Below are 10,631 nucleotides of genomic sequence, written 5' to 3'. Positions count from 1 at the left end.
ATAAGCTGGTCAAGTTGCCTTCTACTGGCTTTCTCCACTCTTATACCATCCAGGATCCTCTACCTAGGGAATGGTGCCACCCACAGGGGGTGGATCAACACACCTCAGTCAATCTAATCAAGATCACATACAGACAAGCCCTTACTATTGCTATTATAGTTTAGATTTCCTGAATGGGGACAGTAACTCCCACCTCCTGGGCTGCTGGGAATGGCTGTGATCTGCACTGGGACAGATGGAGTAGTTGTTCAGGACGTCCACCTTGTTTTTTTCACACTCTCTGAAATTTACCTTTGTAAAGGACACTGTTTCATGATCACATTGTCTCTAAGGTCCACTTTCCTCGTGTTTCCCCAGGTAGCAGACACTGGGCTGGATTAGAAGTTCAGTGCAGAGTTGGGAAGAAGCAGGGATGAAGACTGCCCCAAGCCAGTCTCTGCACGCTGCCTCTAGCTCAGTCCCCCTGATAAGGGGACTTTCCACAAAGCTGCCCTTCCTCTCTGATGGGAAGCAGACAGCTCCATTGAAACCTGAGCTGAGAACTTTGTTTGCTGTCTTAGACCCTGGGTGGCAGAGAGCCTATGGGTACACTCAGCCATTCTTCCTTCCTCACAGCAGCTGCCCTGTGTGACCCATCACCTCCCATCAATCCATAGGATAGGCCCTGAGCCAAAGCTTCCATAAGTCTCCCCCACTGAGTTAAAAGGACAGGGATTTCTTCTGTCTTCACATGACTAAGCCCTCAGCACCACAAAGGAGATTTATGGGTCATGCCAGTTCCTGAAGACCTTAGCTGGGTAGGAAATGCTCCTGAACACTCCTCAGTGAACAAGATCGCTGAGAAGCAACAGCCATCTTAGGTCAGCAGGACAGCTCACACATGAGGAGATGGTATAAAACAGGCTGAGTGCCTGCGGCTTTGAGCAGAGTAATACCACCACCAGCCCTGAACCTCGCTGGGAAAGCAAAGAATGAGTGCACTTCCATTTGTTGTCTGGTTATTGCTTGCTACTGTTTGGATTTGCTTTCTTTTTCCCTTTTTTGAGAGAGTGGTTTTGGGGGGTGGTTTTGGGGGAGACATTTTGTTTCGTGTAGCCCTGGTTGTCCTGGAATTCACTATATAGCCCCAAACTCACAAAGATCTACCCCCCTCTGTGTGTGTGTGTGTGTGTGTGTTTGTATATGTGTCCTCAGAGGCCAGAAAATGGATTAGATCCCCTGGATTTTACAAGTAGTTGTAAACAACTGGATATGGCTGTTGGGAAGAAATTTGGGGTCCCCTGGGTGAGCAGCAAGCACTTTTGACCCCTGAGTCATCTCTCCAGCCCCATAGTGGGAATATTCTTAACACTACTGAGGTAGTTTGAATGTAATTGACCCCCATAAGCCTATATGGAGTGGCACTATTAGGAGATGTGGCTTTGTTGGAGGAAGTGTATCACTAAGGAGGCCGGCTTTAAGGTCTCCTATGTGCTCAAGCCATGCCCAGTGTGACAGTTCACTTCCTGTTGACTGTTGCACCATGTCTGCCTACACACCACTAGGTCCCACCATGATGATAATTGCCTGAACCTCTGAATTGTCAGCCACCCCATTAAATGTTTTCCTGTATAAGAGTTGCCATGGTCACAGTGTTTCTTCACAACAATAGAAACTCTAAGACAACTACTGAATTGATTTTTTTTTAAAAAAAATGGTTATTATGCTACAGTCTATATTCTAGGTGTTCAGCCACATTTTTTAAAATTGCTGAGGATCTAATGTAATTATACATACTAAGCAAGTATTGAGCTAACACTTTTTTTTTTTTTTTTTTTTTTTTTTTTTTGGAAGCAGGCTGTAGTCCATGGCTACATGTAGCCCAGGCTAACCTCAAACTCACTCTGTAGCTCAATATGATCTGACCCCTCCTGTCTCCACCTCTCTTCCATTGGGATCACAGGTGTGTGTTTCCATACCTGATATGATTTAAAGAAGAAGGAAAAGGAGGAGGAGGAGCAAGGACTCTGTGAGGGATCCTGGCAGTCCAGGGTGTCCCTTTTCCCACCTTCTACCTAAGGGTGACAGAGTGGCGAAGGAGCTTTGTGAGGGAGGGGGACCCATAGGTCCTCAAGCTGCAGGCCCTTCAAAAGCCTCTCGATCATGTGTCTGATGCCACTATTTCTAGATCCTTGGTCTTTTGTCCTTATCTCGCTGCTCCCAGAGCCAACTCATTTCTCAAGAACAGGAGGCCTCGGGTGACATTATCATACACACCCACAATGAACTCCATTAACAGGTTTTAAAAAAACAAAAACAACAATAACAACAACAAACAGGGATTGTTGAGACTCGGTACTGGGCTCTTTATTTACAGGGAAGGCCGTATGTCTGAGAGGTTGTAGAACTGTGACCCAGTGTGAGTCCAAGATTCTGTGACAGCTACCATGGGTGTCCAAGCACCTGGGGGGGAAAAATGCTAGATAAAGAGAGCATGTCACCTTCCCACATCCTATACCCTTATCACAAGCCCACATCATGGGGAAGGCACTGCACCAAGGGATTGAACTAAAGAGGCATAAGCCAAGGATCCCAACTTGGGTGGGGTTTTGTCACACTCAAGAGCTTGTGCTGGGCCCAGGCCTGAAAGATGTAGTGGGAGGCTCGGGGGTGTGACAGTGATGCTCAAAACAGGGCATGTCCTAGTTAGATTTGTTGTTGTTTTGCCAACATGAGTTATCAGAGAAGAGGAACCTCATTGGGAAAACACCCCCATCAGAGTGCCTGTAGGCAAGTCTGTAGGGTTTCCTGTTGTTTGATTTGGTTTGGTTTTTTGATTAATGATCAATATGGGAAGTCCCAGGCCACTAGGGGACGTGTCACCTCTGGACCCCCCTGGACACCGCTGAAAGCAGGCCAAGCAAGCCATGCGGAGCAAGCCAGTAAGCAGCACTTCTCCATGGCCTCTACTTCAGTTCCTGCCTCCAGGATTCTGCACATTGAGTTCCTGCCAGCTTCCCTCAGTGATGGAGTGTGAACTGAGAGTTGTAAGCTGAATAAACCCATTCCTCCCCAAGTTGCATTTGGTCATGGTATTTACCACAGCAATAGACACACTCAGACAAGGCAAAAGACGAGGGACAAGAGGTTGGGCAGGAGAAGCATGATGGCTAGAACCAGCACCAAGCCAGTAACCCCAGGCTGCCCTCCTATCTTGACTTCACAGACATGGCACAGAAGAATTCTAGGGCATGTGATGTATCCATGAGCCCCTTTGGAGGCACAAAGGACCTTAAGGAAGAGGCAGAACTCACCCTGGAGAAATCCACTCTACCCAGACATGATGTGCTTGACAAAGGCTGAGAAAGAAACCGAGAATCAGCCATACAGAGTGCCCCTCAGAGCTCCATCCCCTCTCCTCTGCTCCCTGTCCCCCAAACCTCCAACCTTGCCATGCCCTTTCAGCAGGTGGTAATCCTCTTACTGGAGGGTTGGTGGAGAAGGCAAAAGAGGGAAAAGACCTAAACTCTGCTATGTGTCCCCTCTGTGCTGACATTAGACAGATGACATGAACTATATTGTCACTACAGAGCCCCACAACTTTCAAAAGGTGTCAGCATGCCCACCCCCATTTGAGGCTCAGAGATGGCAAGTGACTTGATCAGAGTCACAGGGATGCTTTATCACAGAGCTGTCTCCAAAACCCAAGGTCCTGGGCCACTGAGATGCAGCAGTGGGTACAAGTGCTTGTCACAAAAGCCCGATGACCTAAGTCCAATCCCCAGGAGCCAATGGTAGAAGGAAGTATTTTTTCCTAAAAAAATTGTCTTCTGACCTCTGAACACACATGTGTGCCCAAACCAACATTCATATCATATCTATACATACAATAATAATAAATATATATTTTAATGTTCCTTCCATTATATCAGGTATTCAGTCCCACGATGGGAAAAAAAAAAAAAAAAAAAAAAAAAAACAGCACCCAGTGAGAATCTGCCACAGCCCATCTGAGATGTGATGTACACCCTGTAGCCTCTGGGCTGGCCCATCCCATCCCATCCCACTCTTACCCTGGGCACCCTGGGAAGTAGAGAAGGCCCTACCTTCGTAATTGATGCAGCCATTGGCATCCTCCTGCCCAGACAACAGCTGTTCTACCTCTGCCTCACTCATCTTCTCTCCTGTGGGTGTGGGAACGGGGTCGTGACGACAAGGGACAGAGAAGAGGAAGGAAACACGGAAGTACTCCTGAGGCTTAAAGTCCACTCTGGGTCTGAGAAATGGTTAGTGTCAAGCCTCGGCAAAGGCTCTGGAAGTGGGCTCACCACGGGGCACAGCACCAGTGGCGAAGGTAAGGAAAGAAGCCCTGAGTCCATGGCAGGCCTCAGGAGTATCCCCTGCTCTGCCACCTCCTCTCCTCTCCCAGCCCCTGGTGCTTGCTGGGCAAACCCAGTTCCCGGGATACATGGGGAGGGGGATTCTCATAGAGGCCAGGGAAACAGGCCCTGGATTCGGATTTGCCAGATACAGGGACCCTTAGATACACCCCACCATATGCCACTTGGCCCCTCTTATCCTTCAGTTTCTTTCATACAGTTTCCATTGCTGCCCGACTGACGTACCCAGAGTAGCAAGGACGTGCCGAAGCTCAGCCCCCATGACTGTGCCGTTGCTCTCTTTGTCAAAGACCCGCAGCCCCTCCACGAAGTCCTCGTAGGTGCCCTGCTCCTTGTTGCGGGAGATGTGCTGTAGGATGGGCAGGAACATCTCGAAGTCCAGTGTCTTGGAACCCATCTCTTCCAAAGGACATGAGGGCAGACAGAGACCACTTAAGTAGATACTCAGGGAGGAGAGGGCCAAGAGTTCCAGCCCTCACATTTTCCACGGCTCAGGGTGAGACACTCCGCCAGTGACAGGCAGAGTTATAGAGATCAGCCAACAGAATTGGAAAAACACAAACAAACAAACAAACAAACAAAAACCCCAAGTGTCCATGTAACTCTGCACTGGGTCCAGTTATTAGACCACTGTATATGGAAGCTGAACTATTTAGACATCCACACTAACCTTCAGGCTTGGGTTTTCCCAGAACACGCAGGACCTCTGCATTGGTGGGGTTCTGGCCCAGGGCCCGCAGCACGTCCCCACACTGCCCATAGGTGATCTTCATCTCTCCAGTTGGAGTCCGGTCAAACAGTGAAAAGGCCTCTTTGAACTCTGTAGAGAGACACCCAGCTACAGCCCCCTGCCCCAAGAGTAGGCAGCGGCTGTGGCTTACTCAATGGGGCAGTTAAAGGCTGTAGCTGTTCCCTTGAGCCACTGCTGCAGGCTTTCCTTGGAAATTGGTTCTATCCTCATCTCCTGACAAGCAACATCACCTGGCGACCTCATGACTTATCCTAGTACTGATCTCTGGCTGTCTTCTCCCAGCCAGTTAGAGGATTGGCTAGTCCCCTGTGTCTCCCCACCCCACATCCTTCCTTGGTAGAGACAAGTCTCTTATTCCTGCCAGTGAGGCTTTCCAGATTGGGCTCTACCTAGGAGAATAGGAAAAGTCAGGCTGGGTCTCCCTCTCTGCTCATTATCCCTGATGCTGTGAGTGTCCTAGGAGGTGGCATGATGTGGGGACAGTTTGCAAAGTGATAAGACCTATTCAAAAGTCAGCTATTATCTGTACTGCTTGTTCCCAACTGCAAGAGCTCCCGAGCCAGACAAGGTGACATTGAGGCCACTGTCAGACCACACCAGGCATGGCACTGAACCACCCGTAGTTTTTAGTAAACAGGCATTCAGTGGGTCCTCTGATTCTTAGCTTTAAGTGAAGACACAATGTCACATGCATGTGTGGCTGGTGGGATCACAAAGGGTGCCAAGTGTGTGGATCACAGAGGTAGGGAACAGACCAAGGTGGCTCTCATGTCCCCTGCCTCTGGGACTAGCTCAGTGCAAGAAAGATCTGACACATTGAAGGTTGCAGAGCAGGTATTAATTAAGGGACCTTTTGTAAATAGCCTTCCTTCTTCATCAGCTTGTATGCTTTTGGGGTTTTGGGAGTTTTTTGTTTTGTTTTGTTTTTTGGTTTTTTTTTTTTTTGTTTGTTTGTTTGTTTGAGACAAGGTCTCATGTAGTCCAGGCTGCCCCCGAATGTGCCATGTAGCAGATGATAACCTGGTACCCCTGATCTTCCTGCCTCTGCCTCCCAAGTGCCAGGATTACAGACATGTGCCACAATTTCTGGCTAAGTCTCCAGCAATTTAGATTCAATTAGAATAATATGAACTGGCAGTGACTCTTAAGTCACCTCATACTGTTGACAAAGAAGTGGACAACCACAACTGACAGCAGACTACAGTAAAGAGCCCCGTGGTGGAAGAAACCCTGTTCTAGAAGAATATGCAAATGTGGTGGGGAACAGTGGAAAAAGCCAACAGCTGGGAGGTAGTTCCTATGGGGGCTTCAGAGTCAGGGGTGAGAGGTTACAAAGAGCTAAACCCCCAGGGCAGAACTCAACCAGCTGTCTTGGCAAGTCTCCACCACGATTCCCCATGGGAAATGAAAGTTTCCAGTCCTCACTGGTGCCATGGGGTTGACAGAGCTACAGATGCATGTATTTAACTAGAACTGTTGCCTAACAGTGAGTCTCCACCGTGTGTGACAGAAACAGATTCCTGTCACCAGCTCCAAAACATGTGCCATGTCTCGTGTTCTGTGTGTGAGTAAACTGATAATGCTTTGTCAGAGGGAAACAGAGAAAGACTCCCAGATATCTTGACATGTTAGGTGATGTAAAGACATCAGCATCACTTGATGAAAGTGTTTCCGGTGTCAAGAACAGACAGTAGGATTTCCAGATGTGCTGACAGGTCAGGACGGATGGAGGGGAAGTGAAGACATCAGCATCACTTGATGCTGAACATCAACTCTATCTCAAGCACTCTGAAAGGACAGCAGAAAGCAAAGGTCTAAAATAAGGGACCCATATTTGGATCCTGGATCCACCACTACTGGCCATGTGAGGATGAACAAGATACCCAAATTCTCTGAGCCTCACTTTTATTACCTGTTAAATAGGGCAGTGATAGCCACTATACCTCATAGGATTGTTTGAAGAATAAAGTAACTTGATCCAATATAAAGTTCCTAGGACTGTGCCTAGCAGGCCTGCTGGGATGATGATAATTACTGTTATCACAAGGACCCCTACTCCTTCTCTGGAAAGTGCAAGAGGACATACATGGAGTTGTTCACACTCACCTTCAATCTGATCGGCACTGAAGTCTATCTGTAGGGAAAGAAACATAGGAGTGAGGGCAGGAAGTCTTGTCACCTCCAGCAGGCCACTGACGAAGAGGGAAGGACACTGGGCTGAGAGTAAACCAATCTCCCAATGAATGGCCCAAAGGTGGACATCCGTGACATAATGCAGCCTTTGAAACTCTCTCAAAACCAGAAAGGGGAAAGGCTGGAGCTGGTGGAAGGGTTCCACAAGTAAGAGACTTTGTTGCTCTTGAAGAGGACCCAAGTTCCGTTCCTAGCACCTACGCTGGAGCTCACAACCATCTGCAATCCCAAGGATTCCAGTGCTTTCTTCGGAATTCCATGGGCAACAGACACGCACACGGTGCACATACACACACACATACATACATACATACATACATACAGGAAAGACACTCATACACATAAAATAAACCAATCTTAAAAAAATCAATAGGAAAAGGAAGAGAAGTTATCTATTTACACAGTGTAGAACCTACAGTGACCCATTACTCCAATTCTTTTGGGTCCACAGTAAATTCTTTCTCATCCTAGACAGCCATGGATAAGGCTGTCACCCCCAGGTTCTCCCTGGTTCACAATCCCCAGCTTTGGGTGCTCACTACTGCTCATTCTGGGACTCCCCCCCCCCCACCTCGCTGACTGAAGCTTTCCCTTCCAAACATCCCACACTGCCCTCCTCCTGGGCGCTCCAATAAATTACAGGTGCCTGGATTCGTTGCCACTGCTTATCTGTGCCTGTCTCATTAAAACCAGGTCTCCTCCCACCTCCTGGTGATATCATCACTAAAGTGTTTGGTACATAGTATGCACTCAAAAACATTGTGCTGAATGGAGAAGTGGGTTTGGGGTGGCCACCCGTCAACACACATTGTTTGCTGAGGACAGAGCACCTGGGTGGGAAATAAGCCGAGATGACCAAGCATGAGTCATCATTTCAAGTCTTGGATGTCACTTTGACGTCCTTCCCCACTCCACTCTACCCTGACCCTCCCTTCCCTAGTGGTGCTGGGTGCCACCCCTGGGGCAGGCATTTCATGTGCCACCATTCCACGCCCACCCCACCTCTTCTCCCAGAACTGACAGCCAGGAAACTACGGCAAGGCGGGAGTGGTTTTACCAAGGGTGTAGGTAAATGAGGGAAGAGCCCCCCTGCCCCCTCAATGAGGAAAAGCAAGGGCTGGCTGCACTTGGGAAAGATATCGCTTGCCTTGCTTTGCGGTGGTTTTTGCCCCAGGAGCAGACATGTAAGAGAAACCAGGACAGGAGCCCTCAGCCTGACCACGTGGTCATGTCACAATGGGCTCAGGTTTACCTCTGCTCTCAGTGTGGTCAAGGAATCTCATAAGCAAGGGAACTGGGTGATATGTGAACAGGGGGTGGCTCCCATGAGTGACACTGACTTCTTCTTCAGTTTAAAGGCTGGGCAATCAGGAGAGGTGACCGAGTGGAGGGAAGTGACAGATCAAAGGGGAGAGTGCCCATGCGATGCCGCTGGGCAACTGTCGTCTAGGTACCGGGCATGGTGTTTAATCCGACAAATCAGAGATAAAGGCAAGGAGGGCTCCTGGGAACACAGATGCTCAGCTTTTAGGAAAGAAAGATGATGCAGAACGCCCCTGGGTACTATCGGGGTTTCCACTACTCTCAGTTTCCCCCAAGGAGCCACACAACCAAGTCCAGGCACACACAACCATGTCATCACTTTGACAAGTCAGTCCTGCTAAACCCTGGTAGGGCTAACAGGGCCTTGCCCCCTTAGCACAGTAGTGTATGGAATTTCTTCTGTGAGCTTGATCCTGAGACTAGGGAGGCCCACAGTTAAGAGCCTCCGATTCAGGGTCTCTGCCCGTGTGTCACAGAGCCTTGTCTTGTACTCATCACCACCCCCAACCTGTACTGTGAGATTCCCCCAGGGGGCCACCACTCCAGACCTGATATTAATAGCTCTTTATGCCCAGAGCTACTTGACCTCTCAAGTGCCAAATCTCCAAACGGGTCCTCTCTAGACGCTTCAGACCCCCTCTTCCCCAGGCCCAACCCTTCCTGATTCATTCCTTCAACAGCTGGGCCAGATTGCTGGGAGGCCTAAAATGACTGAGTTAGTCAGCAGGGGTCCACAGCAGCTCCAGAGAGAGGGGGGTGTTACCAGCCAGGTGAAGGGAGTGAGATGAAACAGGGCATCAAAGTGCGAGGCTAAAGAAAGCAGGCCCAACTCCCTCACCAAGTTAGAGAGGCCTCAGCCAGGAGTGAGCCACTCAGGCTGGGACCACGAAAGAGAGGCCAGTCAGTGTGTACTTTCCAGCAAAGCCTCCATGCTCCCGCACACAAGAGCATCCTCTCCGGCTGCCCACGCCCAGTCCCAGTTATGCCACTAGTTCCCATCAAGTGTCTGTTTTCCAAAAACATATTTCACCTCTCAGGGCTGGGAAGAGAATTTAGCTGGTTTTTTTTTTTGTTGTTGTTGTTGTTGTTGTTTTTTTAACTAAGGTCCCAGGTTTGATTCCCAACACCCACACGGCATCTCACAATCTGTAACTCCAGGGCTGAGCGATCCAACACCCTCCTCTGGCCTCTATAGACATTGCAAGCATGGGTTACACGGACATACATGTAGGTGAAACACCCACACACGGAGAATAAAATCACAAATTGTAACAGGTACACTCATATCCCACTTGACGTAAAAGCCGATCTTTGTTTCACAGTGCTTGTCCCACATTGTGTTCAACAAAAGCTGCCTGTTTGGTTGCACCTGCCACCAAAATGGATTCTGCTGGGCTAATCGGGAGGTGGCCTGGCTGAGCCGCTTTGCACATAGCGGCAACCTGTTATTAAAACAGAAAGCCTCTAACCCGAGTCTGGTCTGGTTCTACTAGCTCATGGTGCTATGTCCTGGGGCATGGACACCCATGGTCCTCATCTCTGTCTGGCCTGAGAGAAAATAGGACCCTGTCATCCCCACCCCTACCTGGTGGGCTGAGCTTTACTCACCTTCACGCTTTTAGGGTCAAAGGCAGAGTCCTTGAGGGGCTCAGGAGCTGGGGCAGGGGCAGGGGCTGCAGCTGCGGCTGGCTTGGCAGCCTCCTTCTTAGGCTCAGGCTTCTTGGGAGGCATGTTGTCTTGGGGTTTTCAGTGGAGATGGGACCTTTAAAGGAACTAAAAGCAGAGAGGTAGCCCCTCAGAGAGAAAATGGGAGACTGCAGCGCCTCCTTCTGCTTTTATTCTGGGCAGGAGCCCCCACAGAGGGCCTGGGTGAGAGCAAGAGCAACTGCTGCTGGCTATAAAAGGAAGAAACACCAGCAGGGTACAGCTGACATCTCAGTATTGTCACCAGTTTGGGGCCACCGGTCCCCTCCCCCACCCGCCCA

At 49.4% G+C, this 10,631-nt stretch overlaps 1 protein-coding gene across 1 annotated transcript; it reads right to left on the bottom strand.

Annotated features, from left to right (window-relative positions):
• Positions 1–2,321: 2,321 nt before the first annotated feature.
• Positions 2,322–10,420, bottom strand: Myl4 (myosin light chain 4). The gene is made up of 7 exons (XM_051183466.1): positions 10,255–10,420; positions 7,237–7,264; positions 5,050–5,199; positions 4,605–4,778; positions 4,086–4,163; positions 3,294–3,338; positions 2,322–2,442 (listed from the first exon to the last, which is right to left on the bottom strand). The coding sequence occupies exons 1-6, from the start codon at positions 10,375–10,377 to the stop codon at positions 3,310–3,312; spliced, it is 582 nt and encodes a 193-aa protein (XP_051039423.1). The 5' UTR covers positions 10,378–10,420; the 3' UTR covers positions 2,322–2,442; positions 3,294–3,309.
• Between the last annotated feature and the right edge of the window lie 211 nt (positions 10,421–10,631).

This window comes from Phodopus roborovskii, unplaced genomic scaffold, assembly GCF_943737965.1.
Source record: "Phodopus roborovskii unplaced genomic scaffold, PHOROB, whole genome shotgun sequence".
NCBI classification, from domain to species: domain Eukaryota; kingdom Metazoa; phylum Chordata; class Mammalia; order Rodentia; family Cricetidae; genus Phodopus; species Phodopus roborovskii.
This window is presented reverse-complemented; position numbering and strand designations above follow the sequence as displayed.